The 22,928-nt window shown below is 44.5% G+C and overlaps 1 protein-coding gene across 2 annotated transcripts in view; it reads right to left on the bottom strand.

Annotated features, from left to right (window-relative positions):
- sumf2 (sulfatase modifying factor 2) overlaps positions 1-19,552 on the bottom strand; it is a 44,372-nt gene extending 24,820 nt beyond the window's left edge. The window contains exons 1-3 of one of the 2 annotated variants that reach the window (XM_059972918.1): positions 19,424-19,552; positions 17,384-17,528; positions 10,786-10,900 (exon numbers count right to left, since the gene is read on the bottom strand). In XM_059972918.1, coding sequence (XP_059828901.1) covers positions 10,786-10,900; positions 17,384-17,528; positions 19,424-19,493 — 330 coding nt within the window. In that variant the 5' untranslated portion in view covers positions 19,494-19,552. Of the gene's footprint in view, positions 1-10,785; positions 10,901-17,383; positions 17,529-19,215; positions 19,322-19,423 lie in introns of those variants that run through there. The other variant, XM_059972919.1, reaches the window with a different exon arrangement.
- Positions 19,553-22,928: the final 3,376 nt, after the last annotated feature.

Genomic DNA, 22,928 nt, shown 5'->3' with positions numbered 1-22,928 from the left:
GGTTTCAGCACCTAAGTTACAGGGAAAGGTTAGGCCTTTATTCTTTGGAGCGGAGAAGGTTGAGGTGGGGGACTTGATAAGATATATTTAAAATTATGAGGGGGATAGATAGAGTTGACGTGGATAGGCTTTTTCCATTGAGAGTAGGGGAGTTTCAAACAAGAGGACATGAGTTGAGAGTTAGGGGGCAAAAGTTTAAGGGTAACACAAGGGAGAATTTCTTTACTCAGAGTGGTAGCTGTGTACAAGTTTCCAGTAGAAGTGGTAGAGGCAGGTTCGGTATTGTCATTTAAAGTAAAATTGGATAGGTATATGGACGGGAAAGGAATGGAGGGTTATGGGCAGAGTGCGGGTCAGTGGGACTAGGTGAGAGTAAGCGTTCAGCACGGACTAGAAGGGCCAAGATGGCCTGTTTCCGTGCTGTAATTGTTATATGGTTATATTCAACTTTGTATCTTCCAGTGCATTTCAAGTCCTAAATATTAGATGCTCTATGTCCACAGCAAATTTTGCTATCCTCCTTAAAAGCATGCTGATTATCCGATTCCTAAATGGACATTGAACCCTTGGACACTGCCTCACTTCTTTTTTTAATGTATAGTATTTCTGTTTCTTGCGCGATTTTAATCTATTCAATATACATATACAGTATAAAGTGTACTGAATAAGATTTACTTATTTATTATTATTTTATTTTTATTTTTCTATATTATGTAATGCATTGAACTGCTGCTACTAAGTTAATAAATTTCACATCACATTCTAGTGATAATAAGTCTGATTCTGATTCCATCCAAAAATCAAAGACAAATACAAAGGCACATTGAAATTGTTTGGTTAAAATAAAGAACCCACTGTATTCACCTTTTGAGAGATCAGATATCTTTGGATTCATTGGGTTGGGTTGTTGGCAGATTATCTCAGCTACTTGATGAATCCTTGTACCTGTGAACTCTTTAGCTTGATTCTCCAGGTCAAGATACAAACTGTTCTCCCTGCTGCTCTCTACCCCCCCCCCCCCCAACCCACAGTGCTTCCCATATATGTTCTCCCCATGAGCCCACTGATTAGGGTTAAAGTTCATTTAATCTTGATAGCTCACACTGATTTAATATGAAATAGCCATCGCCTTTCCAGAAACATTTTTCCAGATGCAAGATGGTGCCTGTGAACCATGGCGACATGTTGAGGGCTGCTTACAAAACATCTAAGATACCTTTTCTGAATCACTGTCAATGCAATCTCCAGCCTGTAATTTCCCTTTAACCAAAGTAGAGTATTCTGAATCATCTTAATACATTAGCAATTTCATGATCTTCTGAAAGACTCAGTGGACATAACTCTGAAGCTTGCAGGCATGGCACCTGTAAGTGGATGAAAGTACATCACCTGAAGAGAAGGGGGAGGGAATTACTCCAAGCCAGGCTGAGATGCAGAGGAATGAAACTCCCCCTTCCCAGCATCATTCTAGCAAATGTAGTCTCTGCTAAACAAGACTGAGGGTCCCTCTGGCTGTTCCAGAGGGAAATGAGAAATTGCTGTTCTGTGTTTCATGGAGATACAGCTCACTTCGAACACGTTGCAATAGGACAAAAGGCTTCTCAATACACAGAATGGAGCAAACTTATGATTCGGAGAAGGTAAGAAGTGGGGTCTGTGTTTCATGATAAATTCTTTGTGGTGCTCGGACATGATGGTTTTGTCGTACCCTTGCTCCCTTCACCTAGAAGGTGTAATGATTAAGTAAGTGCTCTACTTACCAAGAGGGTTCTCCTCCATGATCCTGGCCACAGGTTACATGCTGCCAAAAGCCAACATTAATCAGCCACTTTAAATATTGAATGCTGATTACCAAACAAGAAACAATCCACATCAACACATTTCAAATCATAGTTGGGGACTTCAATCAGGCTTGTTTGATCACTCCCAATTATCATTAACATATCACCAAAACACTCTGCCACTGCTTTACTACGATAAGGAATGCCTACTGTTCCATGCCTAGACCGGATTTCAGGAAATCAAATCACTTATTAGTCCTTCTCCTACCTGCATATAGGCAGAGGATAAAGAGCAAAGCTCCAGAGATAAGGACAACAAAGAGATGGTTGCAGGAGGCAGAAGTGTGGCTATGGGATTGCTTTGAGTCAATGGATTGGGCCACATTCAAGGATTCATCAGAGGATTTGTATGAATACACCATGGTTGTCACGGACTTTATAAAACAGTCGTGGACAAGTTGTCCCACAAAATCATTCAGTCTTCCATAACCAGAAGCCCTGGATGAACCACAGATCTCAACCTGCTGAGACTATTTCAATGGTATTCCAGTCTGCCTACCACGTAAGATATAAGAGGGCCAGGTATGATCTGCAGAAAGCCATTTCATGTGTGAAGTTGTAATTCCAGAGGAAACTTGAATCACTGAAGGAAGCTTGACAGCTGTGGAAGAGCTTGATGAACTGGCTGGAATGTTCACTGGTACTCTTTGGTCTGAGGTACTCAACTGCTTCAAGCAAACAGAAGCTGAAACAGGATAATCCAGTAACGAAAGTTGTATAGTGTGATCTGAGGAAACACGAGAGTCTACACAACTACTTTGAGTCAGTAGACTGGTCCAGGTTCAAAGAATCAGCTACCATTTGAGCTGAATATGTCTCTACCATGTTACGCCTGTGGCCCCTCCTTTTTGAGAATTGCAAGATCGCTATTAATTCAGGTCAGGAGACCCAGGAAATGAGAGAGAGATGTTTGGAATGTCCGGGCCCCTCAACGATACAAAGCTACGGGAATCGGCCATTGTCCCTTGGAGACGGAATTGTGTATTGAGCACTGCGCTATTCATCGACGTCCTCAAGGAATGAGCAACGTGGGCTGGTTGGGGGGATGGCGTCCTCCCCAACCTGATTGACATCTGAGACCCTGTGAATCAGGATAAAAGAGGGTCTGGGGAACAGCCCCTTTACACACGCACAAGGAGAAACACTAGAAGTCCCGTGACAGCGTTTAATAGCGACAGCCGGTGGAGGGCCCACGTGTGTCCTTTCCCGTTGCCTACCATGGAAGGCGGCTTAGCTAAGGAAGAGATCACCACCGACGACATTTCGAAGGATTGACATCATAAAAAGGGAAAACGGACAAGTTCTAAAAACATCGTCTCTCTCTCCAACCAAAAGCTGCAGCTTGAATGAACTAAAGTGACTTTTATATTTCCATCGGACAATACATTATCCCCTAAACAACGATAGAGCTATTTCTTATTGATTATTATTATACCCACGTTTTAGATTTAGTATTGACGACGTATATTATCTGTAGGTTTGCATTGATATTTTTGTGTATTTTTATCAATAAATAATGTTAAAAATAGTACCATCAGACTTCAACGGACCTCTCTATCTTTGCTGGTAAGTGACCCAGTTACGGGGTACGTAACAACCATCACATATTTTTCATGTAGAGGATTGTGAGCTAAAGAGGAGAATTTGACAGGTTCCAAATTGGAAACCATGGATGAATTACACTCTTCTGAAGTCTAGGTCTGCAACAGTCAAATCAGATGACCCTGACCTCTACAAAAAAATCAAGATATGATTTCTGTAAAGCTTTCAAAGATTCAGAGAGCAAACCAGTCAAAAATTGAGACCCAGTCCAGTTGGTAGGGTTAACATACTACTTCAGGCAGCACTGCTGATCAGAGCACATCCCTTTTCAATGAGTTTAACAATTCCATGCAGGCTTTGAACAGAAAGGAACCCACCCTAACAATCTCCAGTGCACCTGAATATGTCAAGGACCTAATTTCAGGCTTCTGGAGGGTGAACTCGTGGAAAGCATCTGGCGGAATGGTGGTTCTGACCACGTCCTTAAATCCTGAATGAATTATCTGGCATGGGTATTTACAGACATGTTTAACTTCTCTCTGCTTCAGAATGTGGTTTGTTCCCACTTTAAGAAAACCACTATCACCCTGGAACCCAACAGAAACAATGACTAGCCCAGTGGCTCTAACATTGATGTATGTATGTGTTCATTTATTTAGAGATACAGCAAAGAACAGGCCCTTCCTGCCCTTGAGTTGTGCTACCCAGCAACCCCCAATTTAACCCTAGCCCTATCTTCCTGCTTCTGCACCTCCTCCTTAATGGTAGCAATGAGAAGGGGGCACGTCCTGAATGAAGGGGTTCTTTAATGACGGATGACGTATTCAAAAGGCATCACCTGGATGCTGGGGAGACTGGTGCCCATGATGGAGCTGACTGAGTTTGCAGCTTTCTACAGCCTTTTCTGATCCCGTGCGGTAGCCCCTCCACAGCAGACAGGGAGAGAATACTCCCATGGTAGAAATTTGCTAGTCTTTGGTGACATATCAAGTCTCCTCAAACTCTGAATGAAAGATAGCCCCTGTTGTGCCTTCTTTGTAATTGCATCAATGCATTGGGCCCAGGACCTTCAGAGATGTTAACACCCAGGAACTTGAAGCATCTCACCCTTTCCATTGCTGATCCCTTGATGAGGACTGGTGTGTGTTCCCTCAGTTTCCCCTTCCTAAAGTCCACAGTCAATTCCTCGGTTTTACTAATGATGATTCCAAGGTCGTTGTGACACCACTTAACCAGCTGATCTGTCTCACTCCTGTATGCTTCCTCATCACCATCTGAAATTTTGCCAACAATAATTGTCATTGGCAGTTATAGATGGTGTTAGCGCTGGGCCTAGGCACATATTTATGGACGTAGACAGAGTACAGCAGTTGACTAAGCATGCATCTTTAAAGTGCATTGGTGTTGATTATCAGCGAGGGGGAGATGTTATTTGTAATCCACACTTACTATGGTATCCCAGTGACAACCTCATTAAAACTTTCAATTAATCCATTGAAAATAGATTCAAGGTTATCAAACCCTCCACAGGGGTTAAACTTTTTATTCTTACAATCATTCCTGTGAACTTTTTTTTGACTCTCATCAGCACAGCACATCTTCGATATGGAGTCCAAAACTGCTCACAATATTCTAAATGCAGTTTGATAAATGCTTTATAAAGCCCCAGCACTGCATCCTTGCTTTCATATTAGAGTCCTCTCGAAAAGAGTGCTAACATTGCATTTTCTGAATTTCCACCCTGTATGGAAAGTAATCTACACTTTTATACTTCCTACCGAAGCGCATAATTCCTCACTTCTCTACTGTTGCATCCTGATGCTTTTGCGATTCAAAGTTTCTTCGGAATTCAAGAATGAAGTACAAATTCCATAGTTTAGGATTGTTTTATTAAATGTTGTAAGGGCAAAGAACCGGAGGGAAGAGACATGGTAAAAGACAAACAAAAGATCAGCAAGTCTAGACAAAGGGAAGAGAAAGGAAATAACAAACTAAAAGGTAATGTGGTCTTCTCACACCTGACTACTTCTAACCGAAATTCTATTCATAATGTTTAACCAATAAAATAGCCAAATTCAAGTTATAACCACAAGAGTTTCTGCAGATTCTGGAAGATGCAATTTTACTGTGTTCACAAGACCCTGTTGGACATTGGTAATATAGAATAGATATGTCAGGAGGGTAATGTCATAATAATCGTTGGGGATTTTTACATGAAAGTGGATTGGGAAAACCAGGTCAGTACTGGACCTAAAGAGAGAGAATTTGTAGTATGTCTAAGGGACGGCTTTTTAGAACAGCTTGTTGTTGATCCCACTAGGGGATCGGCTATGCTGGATTGGGTGTTGTGCAATGATCTGGAGATGATAAGAGAGCTTAAGGTTAAGGAACCCTTAGTAAACAGTGATCACAATATGTTCAAGTTCACTTTGAAATTTGAGAAAGAGAAACTAAAATCCAATGTGTCAGTATTTCAGTGGAATAAAGGAAATTACAATGGCATGAGAGGGGAATGGGCCAAAGTTGGCAGGAAAGGGACCTAGCAGGAAGGACAGCAGAGCAGCAATGGCTGGAGTTTCTGAGAAAAATGAGAATAAGAAGAAATTTACAAAAGGAAGAAGGACACTACCATGTCTGACAAGTGAAGTCAGAGCCAAAGTAAAAGCAAAAGAGAGGGCATACAAGGAAGCCAAAGCTAGTGGGAAGATAGAAGATTGGGACGCTTTTAAAAACTTGCAGAAAGAAACTAAAAAGGTCATTGGGAAGGAAAAGGAAAGGAAGCTGGCGACTAATATCAAAGAAGATACTAAAAGTTTTTTTAAGTTGCATAAAGGGTATAATAGATATAGGACCAATAGAAAATGATGCTGCAGATATTGTAACGAGAGATGCAGAGATGGCAGAGGAACTGAACGCGATTTTACATCGGTCTTTGCAGTGGAAGGCATCTGCAGTACACCGGACATTCAAGACCAGCAGGGAAGTGAAGGATGTGCAATTAAAGTTATGACTGAGAAGGTACGCAGGAAGCTTAATGGTCTGAGGGTGGATAAATCTCGTGGACCTGATGGAATGCACCCTCGGGTTCTGAAGGAAGTACCTGGAGAGACTGCAGAGGCATTAACAATAATCTTTCAAGAATCGATAGATTCTGGCATTGTACCAGATGACTGGAAAATTACAAATGTTACTCCGCTATTTAAGAAGGGTGGGAGGCAGCAGAAAGGAAACTATAGACCTGTTAGCCTGACATCAGTGGTGGGGAAGTTGTTGGAGTCAATTGTTAGGAATGAGATTACGAAGTACCTGGAGGCAAATGACAAAGATAGCCAGCATGGTTTCCTGAAAGGAAAATCCTGCCTGACTAACCTACTGCAATTTTTTGAGGAAATTACAAGCAGGATAGACAAAGGAGATGCAGTGGATGTGGTATACTTGGATGTTCAGAAGGCCTTTGACAAGGTGCCGCACATGAGGCTGCTTAGTAAGATAAGAGCCCGTGGAATTACAGGTAAGTTACTAGCGTGGGTGAAGCATTGGTCTTTGGCAGAAAGCAGAGAGTGCGAATAAAGGGATCCTATTCTGGCTGGCTGCCAATTACCAGTGGAGTTCTACAGAGGTTGCTGTTGGGACCACTGCTTTTTATGATGTATGTCAATGACTTGGACTGTGAGATTAATGGATTTGTGACAAAATCTGCCAATGATACAAAGATAGATGGAGGAGTAGGTAGTGTTGTGGAAACAGAGAGCCTGCAGAGACTTAGATAGTTTAGGGAAATGGGCAAAGAAATGGCAAATGAAATACAATGTTTCAAAGTGTACGGTCATGCACTTTGAAGAACAAAACAGCACAGTACAGGCCATTCAGCCCAAAATGTTGTGCCAACCCTTAAACCCTGCCCCCCCCCCCATATAACCCTCCACCTTAAATTCCTCCATATACCTGTCTAGTAGTCTCTTAAATTTCACTGGTTTGGTGGAAGAAATAAATGGGCAGACTATTATTTAGATGGGGAGGGAATTCAAAATGTAGAAGTGCAAAGAGACTTGGGAGTCCTCGTGCAGGATACCCAAAAGGTTAAACTCCAGGTTGAGTCAGTGGTGAAGAAGGCAAATGCAATGTTAGCATTCATTTCTAAAGGTATAGAGTATGTGATGTTGAGGCTCTATAAGACACTCGTGAGACCACACTTGGAGAATTGTGCACTGTTTTGGGCTCCTTATTTTAGAAAGGTTATACTGACATTGGAGAGCGTTCAGAGAAGATTTGCAAAAATGATTCCAGGAATGAAAGTGTTATGGTATGAGGAACGTCTGGCAGCTCTTGAGCTGTATTCGTCAGAGATCAGGAGAATGAGGGGGGATCTCAAAGAAACATTCCGAATGTTAAAAGGCGGAACAGATTAAATATGGCAAAGTTATTTCCCATGGTAGGGGAGTCCAGGACAAGAGGGCATGACTTCAGGATTGAAGGACGTCCATTTAGAGTTGAGATGTGGAGAAATTACTTTAGGCAGAGGGTGGTAAATCTGTGGAATTTGTTGCCACAAGCAGCTGTGGAGGCCATGTCAAGAGGTAGATAGGTTCTTGATTAGCCAAGGCATCAAAGGGTATGGGGAGAAGGCAGGGGAGTGGGGATTACTGGAAGAACTGGATCAGCCCATGACTGAATGGCAGAGCAGGCTCAATAGGCCGAATGGCCTACTTGTGCTCCTATATCTTACGGCGAAGCCAACATCGGGGAGCTGCGTTGCCTCAGTTATTGCATGGACAAGGCCCTGATGCCTTGGAGACACCTGTCGCGGAAACTGGTGAAGGAGATGCCAGAACTGGCTGCGTGCCACTGGGTTTTATATTGGGTTGGGGGCTGGCACCTCCTGTCATATGTCAATGATCTGGGTGATGGAATTGATGGTTTTGCAGATAATACAAAGATTGGTGGAGGGGCAGGTAATGTTGAAGGATAGACAGATTGGGAGAATGGGCAAACGTGGCAGATGGAATACAGTGTAGGAAAGTGTATGCTCATAACTTTGGTAGAAGTAGCATAGATATAGATTATTTCCTAAATGGAAGCACATTCAGAAATTAGAGTTGGAATACACTTGGAAGTCCTCCTGCAGGATTCTGTAAAGTTTAGCTTGCAGGTTGAATTGGTGGTAAGGAAGACAAATACAATGGTAGCATTCCTTTTGAAAGGACTAGAAAATAAACTCAAGGATGTAATGCTGAGACTTTATAAGGTATTGGCCAGACTGCATGGAGTACTGTAAGTAGTTTTGGGCACCTTATCTAAGGAAGGATGTGCTGGCACTGGACAGTGTCCAGACCAGATTCACAAGAATGATCCTGGGAGTGAAAGGGTTAAGGTCTGAGGTGCATTTGATGGATCTGGGCCAGTATTAACTGCTTAGAAGAATGGGGGGGGGGGGGTCTCATTGAAAACTATCAAATATTGAAAGGCCTAGACAGAGAAGACACGGAGAGAGCACAGGCTCAGAATACAAGGACATCCCCTTTAGATCAGAAATGAGGGGAAATTTCTCTAGCCAGAGGGTGTTGAGTCTGTGAAATTCATTGCCACAGATGGCTGTGGAGTCCAAGTCATTTGGTATATTTCAAGCAGAGTTTAATCACAAACAAGAGAAAATCTGCTGACACACAAGCAACAAAATGCTGGAGGAACTCAGCAGGCCACGCAGCATCTATGGAAAAGAGTACAATCAGTGTTTCAGGCCTAGACACTTCATCAGGACTTTGTTAGGTTTTTGATTAGTAAGGGCATCAAAGGGCATAGTAAGGGAAAATGCAGGGGAATGGGGTTAAGGATAATAAATCAGCCATGATGGAATGGTGGAACAAATTCAATGGGCTGAATAGCCTAATTGTGTTCCTATGCCTTATGGTCTTTATCTGCATTGCCATAGTCAAGGATCAATGGATTTGCACTCCAAGGTCTCTCTGTTCCTCAATGCTCCTGAAGACCTGAACATTCATGGTGCATATTCTAGCCTCACTACTGCTACACCTCACACTTCTCTGTATTAAACTCCATTTGCCATTTGACCAAAACAGTGATCCCTCTCTACAACCCAAGTCTACTTTCATACTGTAAACAACTCCTCAATCCACAGGCACATTTCAAAAAGTTACTTGCTTCAGGAAGAACCTTTTCTATTCCATTCATAATTTTCTATCATTTCCAATTACTAGAATCCAGATTTCAGCATAAAAAACCAATACAGATATTGTCCATCTTTAACAATGTGTCAGAAGGTTTTATTTACTTAGACGAATACTGTTCCGTGAAAATTTAATATCCTGAGTATTCAGACCTTTCATACTTCAAGGCCTGAATTTGATACCTTTAATTAAATACATCTACTATTTTCTCTCAGTATTTTTTCCTTCATTGTATTTTATTGAATTTAGACCTGACAACATCCATGAAGTCTTCCAAAATCGCCTCAGTTCTAGCAGATTCTGCCACCACCAATCCTGACTTTGTTTGAAGAATTTATTGAAAATAAGCAGCACTTTGTCGATTCTGAACATGTACCTTTGACCTGAAAGATAAACTTTATTTTCTCTTTACAGTTTGCTGTTATTTCAGATGTCCAGCATCTAAAATTTTGTAATTATTATCGTATTTTAATTACAGGTGGCCTGTTTTTCAAAAGCTCGCTTTACGACAGCTCATTGTTACGAAAGACCTACATTAGTACCTGTTTTCGCTAACCAGAGGGTTTTCACTTTTACGAAAAAAAGACACCCGCTTTATATGTGTGTTTACCCTGAGAAAGACTACCATGACCGTGAAGCCTTGTGCGGGCAGTTGTGTGCGCATGTGTGTACTTGCATAGGCATGTATGTGCCGATTTTTTCTCTCCAAATTGATTTTGGCTCGCTGTCTTCCAGATTCTGATAAGTGAAACTACACTGTAATACAATATTTTTAATTTACATAGGCTCTATATTTATCATATCATTCCTGCTTTTACTATATGTTCGTGTTATTTTAGGTTTTATGTGTTATTTGGTATGATTTGGTAGGTTATTTTTCGGGTCTGGGAGTGCTCAAAAATTTTTCCAATATGAATTAATTGTAATTGCTTCTTTGCTCAGAGATAGAGTACCATGCTATAAGGCAGGTTTGGTGTTACTGATTGGATGAAATATTCATGAAAATGCATGCCTTTATCCATTTCAATAATGGATAAAGGCATACATCCTTTATCCATTTCAATACTCTTACAGAGTAAAAGACTCAAGATCGCCCCCATTCCTTCTTTCCAATCCAGATCCAAGCTTTAATATATATTTCCAGTTCCTTTATTGCTCACTACTATATTCTTTTTGCACACAATTTGGGAAAGGGAACAAAGAAGAAATTACTACACCTCGATTGTTTGTGTTACTTTGCTTTTCAGTTCTTCTGAAACAAAGTCTTCAAATACAAAACTCCAGCCAAATGTCTCTGCTTCTGTTTTGTACTTCTGTGATCTGATAAATTCTCTGCAACAAATTGCAAAAATGCCAAAAACTAAATAATGATGATTGCAGACTGGTAATCGACTGTATCATATCATCAATTGCAATACAGTATTTTCTTCTGTTCACAGTTGAATGCAATTTTTGTCTGTAATCTCAGCCACGGCCAGTGTAGACACAAGTGCCTGGACGAGCAATGGGAGATCAGCCCAGTAAGCAGAACTGAACGTAGGTGCTTTGGAATATGTAAAAATCATTCAACTCAGCTGTAACCCAAGAAACATATTGTCCTCGCCTACATGGGCATCAGCCATCTCAGGATCTGCACTCTCAGCATCTTAATACCCTCAGTAAAAGGATTCAAAGTGTTTAAAGTAAATTTATTATCAAAGTATATATATGCCACCATATACAACCCTGAGATTCACTGTAGAACAAAGAAATCCACTAGAGTCAAAGAAAAACTACACAAAGTCTGACAAACAACCAATGTGCAAGACAATCTGCACAAATACAAATAAGAAGTAAATAAATACTGAGAAAATTAGTGGTAGAGTTCTTGAAGGTGTGTCCATAGGCTGTGGAATATGAAGTTAAACCCACTTTCTCCATGCAAGCAAAGGAGCAGCTACTTACAATATTCATTGCACAACTCCCAGGTTATAATGATATGTGCATAACATTTCAAGGGCTTTTCTACACTGAAAGTTGATGTCTCCACCAGTCTTTCAGGCAGAGATCCATAGCTCCACCACTATTTCCACGAGAGGGATGATTCACTCTCCGCCCTTTTCACAACTGCCAGGCACATTCAGAAAAAGAGCCTTCAGAAACATAGAAAAAACCTACAGCCAATACAGGCCCTTCAGCCCACTAAGCTGTGCTGAACATGTCCTTACCTTAGAAATTATCTAGGGTTATCCATAGCCCTCTACTTTTCTGAGCACCATGTATCTGTCCAAGAGTCTCTTAAAAGATCCTAACATATCCGCCGCCATCGTCCGCAGCTCATTCCACACACTCACCACCCTCTGCGTAAAAACCTTACCTGACATCTCCTCTGTACCTACTTCCAAGCATCTTAAAACGGTGCCCTCTGGTGCTAGCCATTTCAGCCCTGGGAATAAACCTCTGACAATCCATATGATCAATGCCTCTCATCATCTTATACTTTAATTTTGTCTTTGTACCATCTTCCCCTGCTCTGACACTAATTGTGGGTATAAGCTTACAAGTCTGTCACTTCCTGACACATTCTGGCCCATTTTACGACTGCATTTTAACTATGACCGTTCTCTTTAATGTTCTAAATTTCACAGGCACCTCCCATGCCTCTCCCACCTCCCCACAGTATTCAGTTTAAGGCCTTCTCTACAGCCCTATTCACTACAGTCAGGAAGGAGAAAGTGATTAAACACCCCTGTGGCCATCCCCCTTTGGATACCGTTTGGGGGGGTGATGACCTAGCAGAGGAAAGTCACAGCAGTTGGCTCTATGGCACTCTGACTCTGCAATTCAGAAGGTTAAGAGCTGTAGTGATAGTCCAGGTTAGGGTTAGGATTTGTAGTTAGGGGAAAAGAAAGGAGTTCTGTGGATGAGAATGAAATTCCTGGATGTCTCCCAGATTCTAAAGTCTGGGACATTGTGGATTGAATCCTCAGCATTCTTAAGTAGGAGTTTGAGCAGCCAGAAGTTGTGGTCCATGTAGGTGTCAAAGACATAGATAGGAAGAGTGACAAGGTTCTGCTAAGGGAGATCAGAGAGTTATGTGGTAAGTTAAAGGGCAGGACCACCAGGGTTGTGATCTCAGCATTACTACCTGTGCCACATGTTAGCGAGGTCAGAAATAGGTACATTCGACAACTTAGCACATGGCTATGGCATTGGTGTACGAGAAAGAGCATAAAATTTTTGGAGCATTGGGCTCTCTTCCAGGGAAGGTGGGTCATGTACAGAAGAGATGGTTTGCAGCTGAACTGGAAAAGGACTAATAGCCTAGCAGGAAGATTTGTTAGTGCTGTGTGGTGAGGTATAAACTAGAGTTGCAGAGAGAAGGGAACCAGAGTACCAGTACAGTTAGAGGAAAACTTGCTGAGATAGATGTTGGTAAGGCCTCAAAGTCAGGAATCAAAAGGTAGAGCACAGTGCGACTAGTATCCTGAGCTGCATACATTTCAATGCAAGAAATTTGTGTAGGAAAGGCAGGTGAGTTCAGGGCATGGATCAATACCTGGAATTATGAGAGTGGGGAAGAGGCGGCTGGCTCACAAATAAAAAGCTAGGAGACAGTGTGTGAGGGAGGATAGGCAGGTGATAGAGAAGGGTCGCATTCAGACCGAAGGAGTGTTGTGAACAAAGCAGATGAGCTCAGAGCGTGGATCAGTACTTGGAGATATGATGTGGTGGCCATTACAGAGACTTGGATGGCTCAATGACAGGATTGGTTACTTCAAGTGCCGGGTTTTAGATGTTTCAGAAAGGACAGGGAGGGAGGCAAAAGAGGTGGGGGCACTGCACTGTTAATCAGAGATAGTGTCATGGCTGCAGAAAAGGAGGGATTGTCTACGGAGTCTCTGTGGGTGGAGGTTAGGAACAGGAAGGGGTCAATAACTTTACTGGGTGTTTTTTTATAGGCCCCCCAATAGTAACAGGGATATTGAAGAGCAGATAGGGAAACAGATCCTGGAAAGGTGTAATAATCGGAGTGTTGTCGTGATGGGAGATTTTAATTTCCCAAATATCGATTGGCATCTCCCTAGAGCAAGGAGTTTAGATGGAGTTTGTTAGGTGTGTTCAGGAAGGTTTCTTGACACAATATGAAGATAAGCCTACAAGAGGAGACGCTATACTTGATTTGGTATTGGGAAATGATCCTGGTCAGGGGTCAGATCTTTGAGTGGGAGAGCATTTTGGAGATAGTGATCATAATTCTATCTCCTTTACAATAGCATTGGAGAGAGATAGGAACAGACAAGTTAGAAAAACGTTTAATTGGAGTAAGGGGAACTATGAAGCTATCAGGCATGAAATTGGGAGCTTAAATTGGAAACAGATGATCTCAGGGAAAAGTACAGAAGAAATGTGGCAAATGTTCAGGGAATACTTGTGTGGAGTTCTGCATAGGTACATTCCAATGAGACAGGGGAGTTATGGTTGGGTACAGGAACCGTGGTGTACAAAGGCAGTAATAAATCTAGTCAAGAAGAAAAGAAAAGCTTACAAAGGGTTTAGAGAGCTAGGTAATGTTAGAGATCTAGAAGATTATAAGGCTACTAGGTAGGAGCTTAAGAAGGAACTTAGGAGAGCCAGAAGGGGCCATGAGAAGGCCTTGGCAAGCAAGATTAAGGAAAACCCCAAGGCATTCTACAAGTATATGAGGAGCAGGAGGATAAGCCATGAAAGAATAGGACCTATCAAGTGTGACAGTGGGAAAGTGTGTATGGAATCGGAGGATATAGCAGAGGTACTTAATGAATACTTTGCTTCAGTATTCACTATGGAAAAGGATCTTGGTGATAGTAGTGATGACTTGCAGCAGACTGAAAAGCTTGAGCATGTAGATATTAAGAAAGAGGATGTGCTGGAGCTTTTGGAAAGCATCAAGTTGGATAAGTCCACTGGACTGGATGAGATGTACCCCAGGCTACTGTAGGAGGTGATGGAGGAGATTGCCGAGCCTCTGGCAATGATCTTTGCATCATCAACGGGGACGGGACAGGTTCTAGAGGATTGGAGGGTTGCGGATGTTGCTTCGTTATTCAAGAAAGGGAGTAGAGATAGCCCTGGAAATTACAGACCAGTGAGTCTTACCTCAGTGGTTGGTAAGCTGATGGAGAAGATCCTGAGAGGCAGGATTTATGAACACTTAGAGAGGTATATGATTAGGAATAGTCAGCATGGCTTTGTTAAGGGCAGGTCATGCCTTACAAGCCTGACTGAATTTTTTGAGGATGTGACTAAACACATCGATGAAGGAAGAGCAGTAGATGTAGTGTATATGAACTTCAGCAAGGCATTTGATAAGGTACGCCATGCAAGGCTTATTGAGAAAGTAAGGAGGCATGGGATCCAAGTGGACATTACTTTGTGGATCCAGAACTGGCTTTCCCACAGAAGGCAAAGAGTAGTTGTAGACGGGTCATATTCTGCATGGAGGATGGTGACCAGTGGTGTGCCTCAGGGATCTGTTCTGGGACCCTTACTCTTTGTGATTTTTATAAATGACCTGGATGAGGATGTGGAAGGCTGGTTAGTAAGTTTGCTGATGACACAATGGTTGGGGGTGTTGTGGATAGTGTGGAGGGCTGTCAGAGGTTACAGCGGGACATAGACAGGATGCAAAACTGGGCTGAGAAATGGCAGATGGAGTTCAACCCAAATAAGTGTAAGGTGGTTCATTTTGGTAGGTCAAATATGATGGCAGAATATAGTATTGATGGTAAGACTCCTGGCAGTGTGGAGGATCAGAGGAATCCTGGCATCTGAGTCCATAGGATGCTCAATGAAGCTGCGCAGGTTGACATTACACATTAGCTTTGAGGGAAAAGCCAGGGAGTGGTAGTAGATTAACTTGCTGATCTTCACATCTTTAAGATGTGGGAAGAACTAGAGCACCTGGAGGAAACAGTCACAGGGAGAATGTGCAAATTCCATACAGACAGCTTCAAAGATTGATCCTAGGTCAATCGACCTACAAGGCACCAGCACTACTAGCCAACTTATCCCATAGAACCAAGCACCTACTTCCAGCAATGTGTACCAGGCTGATCTTCCCCTCAGTACTCCAAGGCACAGAGTTCAAATTTGACTCCACTGCTGGAATTACACAGAAAAAACAGCTCCTTCAGTTCAGCCTAAACAGCAGGAGATTTTGGAATCTACATATTCCCTTACATTTTTTGGTAATGAGATACAACAGAACACAAGTTTGATTATAAATTATTTAGGCTGTTAGGCAAAGAGTTTATCAAACTTTATAATCATTTGGTTGGAAATTTGCTTTCCAATACTTTTGAATAGAGTGAACCAAAAAACAGTGAAACAAAATAATTGAGTTGTAATTACTTTCATTTTTCCTAAATGGAATCTTGATATGTACACAAAAAGAAAACATTGGATGGGAGGAATACTGAGGTTTAATAACAGAGTATTAAAGCTTGGAGGTAGAAAGGAGTTGACAGAGTGGATACTACCTGCTGTTAAGTGAGCCACCCAAATTTTACTGAACAGAAGTGGACTACACTAAGCTCCTTTTGTTTGGAAAATAGAAGTGAAGGGAGATTTGACTTAAGTTCATAAAAATGAGAGCTTGAGACTGGGTGAACAAGGTATAATAATTTCCTTTCATAGAGGTCAAAAAACAAATAACATTGATTTAATATAGAAGGATAACCATATGGAAACAGGCCTCAGCACACTGAACCTGTGCCATCAACTATGCCTTTACAATAATCCTATATTTTCCATTCTTCCAACATTCATCTTCTCCAAAATTCCACCATTCATTGACAAACTTGGGGAGTTTTACAATGCCCAATTAACCCAACAATCAGCATGTCTGGGGTGTGGGAGGAACTGGGAATTCCCACATAATCACAGGGAAAATGTGCAAATTCCATTCATACAATGATCCTGAGGCGGTGGATCTACAAGCTGCACCTTTGTGCTGTAGAAATCTGTAGTTCACTGCTTACAGGGGTGAGGGAAAAACCATCCACATATTAAAATGCAATCTGGATCACCAGTTGAAGAAATGTAACCTGCAAAGCTGGGGATGGAGGAATATCTTAAAAAGCTCTTTTTAGAAAAAACTCAACAAGTACATAGCTGGCCAGGTTTACTCTTCCAACCTCCTTTACCTTATGGTATTCCACATGCAACCACAGGAGATATGTGTCCCCTCAACTCGGCTCTCCTTACCATCCAGGAACCCAAGAAATCTTAATGTGATATAAATCTCTAATATTTCCATGGCCTTCATTAATTATTTCAGTATAATGTTATTGTTAACTCACTTTTTGGTGGAAACACACGGACGATTATTGTCAAAAAATAAACATGGACATAAATTGAATTTAATTAACTCTGAGCATTATCGCTCACAAAATGACATGGGTAAGGATTTGATAAGCGAACACAAGGAAATCTGCAGATGCTGGAAATTCAAGCAACACACACAAAATGCTGGTGGAAAGCAACAGGCCAGGCAGCATCTACAAGGAGAAGCACTGTCAATGTTTCGGGCCGAGATCCTTCATCAGGACTAACTGAAAGGATAGTAAAAGCTTACTATCTTTCCTTTCAGTTAGTCCTGACGAAGGGTCTCGGCCCGAAACGTCGACAGTGCTTCTCCCTATAGATGCTGCCTGGTCTGCTGCGTTCCACCAGCATTTTTTGTGTGTTGGGTAAGGATTTCCTTTTTTACAGTTTCCCCTAAGCCACAGAATTGCTTATCCAGAAATTATTCAAAGCAAAATATTTCAGTAAGCATTACATATTTTTTCTAACCTAAATTCTGCATTAGTGACTGGATGCTGACTTATGGCAAACGGTCTCACAGCCACTTCCCTGACAGGATCTTCTCCATCCCTGGCATCGGCCTCATTCGTGCCCATGCGAAACCTTCCACCAGGCAAATTGACAAGATCTTCATCTACAATTGTCACAAAAGGAGAAAGAACATATAAGTGTAGAAGCAGGAGCGAGCCATTCAATAAGTTCATGGCTAATCTTTTACTGCAGCGCCACTGTCAGGATATCCTCTGATTCTCTTAAAATACAGCAATCAGTTCTGTGACTGTGCCTTAACATAGGTCAGGTAGAAGATTCCAGCACTTCATTTCTTCTCACCTCCCCTGAATGGCTGACCATTACTCTGAGACCGTCACCTCTGGGCCACAACACTGGAACCAAGAGAATATCCCTCCAAATTCCTGAATAATGGCAACTCCCCCTCATTGTGAGAACACTGAACCACTCCTATTTCCCACACCTCATTCCCTCTCATTCTAGATTGAGCAAGCAGAGAGCTTCCTGGTCCATAACTTCCACTCCACCAGCCTCTGCAATTAACACATCACTCTTTACAACTTCTACCTGCTCCAACAAGATTTCAATACTGGGCCCATATTGACCAGGATCCTTTTCAAACCCCATCCCCTATCTTATGGCACTTCCCCATGCAACAACAGGAAATACTTCTCACTTATGCCCTCCCCACCATCCAGGATCCCAAACAGTCTTTCCAGGTGAAGCAGCAATTCATCGGCACTTCCTCCAGTATGGTGTATTCTATTCACTGTTATACTGGAGAAACCAAACAGACTGGGAGGAATTAAAGGGGTGATCCTCAGCTTACTGTTGCCTACCACATTAATTCACCATCCCCACTCCAACCTGATATTTCTGACTATAGCCTTCCACACTGACATAAGATCTGTTCCATCTGGACATGTGCAGCCTGTCGGACTCCAATTTATTAAATCATTATTTTAGCTCAGTATCCCCCCCCCAAAAAAAAAACTTTATATTAGCATTGTATTTCAGACTGACATACTTTATTGATCCTGAGGGAAATTGGGTATGGTTACAGCCGCACCAACCAAGAATAGCGAAGAAATATAGCAAAATAAAACCATAAATAATTAAATAATAATAAGTTAATCATGCCAAGTGGAAATAAGTCCAGGACCAACCTATTGGCTCAGGGTGTCTGATGCTCCGAGGGAGGAGTTGTAAAGTTTGATGGCCACAGGTAGGAATGACCACCAAACTTCACAGGGGAAAAAAAGCCTATTCTGATTTTGACTGCAACAATAATTCATCTAGTCTTACTGTATCAGACATTCCCTTGTCTGAGTCAGAATTGTAGAGCATAGACCATTCAGCCTACACTAACGCCATTTTGCCATGTTAGTACTACATACCTCTACATATCTTTCATCTTAAAGTTTGCAATTATACCCGATCAACCACCATCTCTGACAGTGAATTCCAGAAATCTCTATACGGAGATCTCTTAAAATTTATTCCTCTCATCTTAAAACTACACCCCTTGTTTTTCATACACCTGATATGGGGAACAATGTTGACGATATACTCTATTTTATGTACTTCTATCAGCAGCACCTCCCTCCAAAATTTAGCTATGCCATCTCTCCTCATAAATCCAATCCAGGTAAAATAGCCAGATGAATTGCCAAGGTATTCTCTGCAGCACAAGCCCCCTCACCCTACTCTGCTACCTAAAACGAGTATGCTTCCCCTCTGCCCAGTTTGACCAAGGGTCGTGTACTTGAAACACGAACTTTTCCACCTTCACAGATGCTTTGTAGACCTACCCTGTGGTGTCACTCGGGATTACGTCCCATTCGTCCACAGGCCAGCTTCAATCTCTCCTTAAGGGACTCCCATTCCCCGCGTTGCTAGGAAACCCCACCCTCCCCCAAACCCGTTGCTGTGGGCACCCCGGCACGCCTCATGCCGGGATAGCTCGCTCCCTGTTCCTCGCCGTCAGGGGACCCACCCTTGTTCCCAGCGGCCACACACCTGCCGAGGTCCCGGCCACCCCCGGAGGCGGCCACAGCAGCAGCAGCAACAACAGGCCCAAACCGCGCATGGCGCCCGTCAACACCCGGCTAGGCCGCCGGGGCCGAGCTCTGACGTGGCGGCCGCGGATTGGCCGGAGCGGGAGGGGCAGCGGCGGAAATGGGCTAATGTGTGTCTGGATCATGTGATGGATCTGGGAGAGGGGAATGTGCAGGTTGTTGAGGGAGAGGGGAGTGTTTAGGTTGTTGAGGGAGAGGGGAGTGTTTAGGTTGTTGAGGGAGAGGGGAGTGTTTAGGTTGTTGAGGGAGAGGGGAGTGTTTAGGTTGTTGAGGGAGAGGGGAGTGTTTAGGTTGTTGAGGGAGAGGGGAGTGTGTAGGTTGCTGAGGGAGAGGGGAGTGTGCAGGTTGCTGAGGGAGAGGGGAGTGTGCAGGTTGTTGAGGGAGAGGGGAGTGTGCAGGTTGTTGAGGGAGGGGAGTGTGCAGGTTGTTGAGGGAGAGGGGAATGTGCAGGTTGTTGAGGGAGAGGGGAATGTGCAGGTTGTTGAGGGAGAGGGGAATGTGCAGGTTGTTGAGGGAGAGGGGAATGTGCAGGTTGTTGAGGGAGAGGGGAGTGTGTAGGTTGTTGAGGGAGAGGGGAATGTGCAGGTTGTTGAGGGAGAGGGGAATGTGCAGGTTGTTGAGGGAGAGGGGAATGTGCAGGTTGTTGAGGGAGAGGGGAATGTGCAGGTTGTTGAGGGAGAGGGGAATGTGCAGGTTGTTGAGGGAGAGGGGAATGTGCAGGTTGTTGAGGGAGAGGGGAATGTGCAGGTTGTTGAGGGAGAGCGGAATGTGCAGGTTGTTGAGGGAGAGGGGAATGTGCAGGTTGTTGAGGGAGAGGGGAATGTGCAGGTTGTTGAGGGTGAGGGGAATGTGCAGGTTGTTGAGGGAGAGGGGAATGTGCAGGTTGCTGAGGGAGAGGGGAGTGTGCAGGTTGTTGAGGGAGAGGGGAGTGTGCAGGTTGCTGAGGGAGGGGGGAGTGTGCAGGTTGCTGAGGGAGAGGGGAGTGTGTAGGTTGCTGAGGGAGAGGGGAGTGTGTAGGTTGCTGAGGGAGAGGGGAGTGTGTAGGTTGTTGAGGGAGAGGGGAGTGTGTAGGTTGTTGAGGGAGAGGGGAGTGTGGAGGTTGCTGAGGGAGAGGGGAATGTGCAGGTTGCTGAGGGAGAGGGGAATGTGCAGGTTGCTGAGGGAGGGGGGAGTGTGCAGGTTGCTGAGGGAGGGGGGAGTGTGCAGGTTGCTGAGGGAGAGGGGAGTGTGCAGGTTGCTGAGGGAGAGGGGAGTGTGTAGGTTGTTGAGGGAGAGGGGAGTGTGCAGGTTGTTGAGGGAGAGGGGAATGTGCAGGTTGCCGAGGGAGAGGGGAGTGTGCAGGTTGCCGAGGGAGAGGGAGTGTGCAGGTTGCCGAGGGAGAGGGAGTGTGCAGGTTGCCGAGGGAGAGGGGAGTGTGCAGGTTGCCGAGGGAGGGGGGAGTGCAGGTTGCCGAGGGAGGGGGGAGTGTGCAGGTTGCCGAGGGAGGGGGAGTGTGCAGGTTGATGAGGGAGAGGGGAGTGTGCAGGTTGATGAGGGAGGGGGAGTGTGCAGGTTGCCGAGGGAGAGGGGAGTGTGCAGGTTGCCGAGGGAGGGGGAGTGTGCAGGTTGCCGAGGGAGGGGGAGTGTGCAGGTTGCCGAGGGAGGGGGGAGTGTGCAGGTTGCCGAGGGAGGGGGGAGTGTGCAGGTTGATGAGGGAGGGGGGAGAGTGCATGTTGCCGAGGGAGGGGGGAGTGTGCATGTTGCCGAGGGAGAGGGGAGTTTGCAGGTTGCCGAGGGAGAGGGGAGTTTGCAGGTTGCCGAGGGAGAGGGGGGAGTGTGCAGGTTGCCGAGGGAGAGGGGGGGAGTGTGCAGGTTGCCGAGGGAGGGGGGAGTGTGCAGGTTGCCGAGGGAGAGGGGAGTGTGCAGGTTGCCGAGGGAGAGGGAGTGTGCAGGTTGCCGAGGGAGAGGGGAGTGTGCAGGTTGCCGAGGGAGGGGGGAGTGTGCAGGTTGCCGAGGGAGGGGGAGTGTGCAGGTTGCCGAGGGAGGGGGAGTGTGCAGGTTGCCGAGGGAGAGGGGAGTGTGCAGGTTGCCGAGAGAGGGGGGAGTGTGCAGGTTGCCGAGGGAGGGGGGAGTGTGCAGGTTGCCGAGGGAGAGGGAGTGTGCAGGTTGCCGAGGGAGAGGGAGGAGTGTGCAGGTTGCCGAGGGAGAGGGAGTGTGCAGGTTGCCGAGGGAGAGGGAGGAGTGTGCAGGTTGCCGAGGGAGGGGGGAGTGTGCAGGTTGCCGAGAGAGGGGGAGTGTGCAGGTTGCTGAGGGAGAGGGGAGTGTGCAGGTTGCTGAGGGAGGGGGGAGTGTGCAGGTTGCTGAGGGAGAGGGGAGTGTGCAGGTTGCTGAGGGAGAGAGGGGAGTGTGCAGGTTGCTGAGGGAGAGGGGGGAGTGTGTAGGTTGCTGAGGGAGAGAGGGGAGTATCAAAGGTTGCTGAGGGGGTTGAGCCCAGCTCCTCAGGTGAGATTTGTCCGCACACTGAACCAGCCGGATCTAGCCAGCTTTTGAATTGTTTCACTCATAATGTGTGCACAGTGACAAGAATGCCGATGGGTGATAATAACACCGGATGGCAAGTGCAGTCTTACCAACAGCACTACCGTGCCGGGGAATGGCCTGGCAACACATGGGGGTGTGTGAAGCCCAAACTGCTGGCATCAGTCCACGTGGGCACTCAGACACTCCTGGGACTGTAGGGAGAATCAGAAATTGGATCCAACTGCTCTGCACAGATATCGGTAGTGCAAATTAAATCAATGAGTGTCAAATAGTTTTTCTGTTGAGTCTAGAGCCAGGCAGGATTTTCCACTCTCCCTGGTCTTGTTTGTTTGCTGCATAGAACTTTTTGTCGTGGACAAGAGCATAAGTGGGATGAGATAGCCAGGCATTCAGATCAAAACCTTCCTGTACATGGACGATGTCACTGTCTTCTACTCAAATACTAGGTCATTTCGCAGATTGATGAATGCCTATGACCAGTCAAAGTTGGCATCTAGGACCAAAGGTTAACTATGGGCAGAGTGAGGTCATGATGTTTTGTAACTGGCCCAACCGACACAATGTCCCCATTACTGTTAGGTCTGACTACCTGAATGAAAGTGCTGGGGATCTGGTTCAGACAGGTTATGGCATTTAACATGAATTAACTGGAGTGGATCGTGAAGGTAAAACAAAAAATTGGTTTGTTGAAAAGTTGTTCTATATCAATAATTTGGAAGAACTTAGTCATCAGGTGCTGCTGTACCTGACACAAACATGGCCTGTTCCTCACTCCCCTGCCTCAGTTACCACCAGTTTATCTGGGGGTCCAAGATGGTGAATCTGATGGGTTATCATTCACAAGCACTTTGAGAGTTGGGCCAAAGACCTACCCAACATTGTCCTCAACCCGATGAACACCTTTGTGTGTGGCTGCTTGTGTGAAC

The sequence above is a fragment of the Hypanus sabinus genome, chromosome 6 (assembly GCF_030144855.1).
Source record: "Hypanus sabinus isolate sHypSab1 chromosome 6, sHypSab1.hap1, whole genome shotgun sequence".
Taxonomy (NCBI): domain Eukaryota; kingdom Metazoa; phylum Chordata; class Chondrichthyes; order Myliobatiformes; family Dasyatidae; genus Hypanus; species Hypanus sabinus.
Note: the sequence above shows the minus strand (reverse complement) of the source record. Positions and strands in the feature narration are given on the sequence as shown.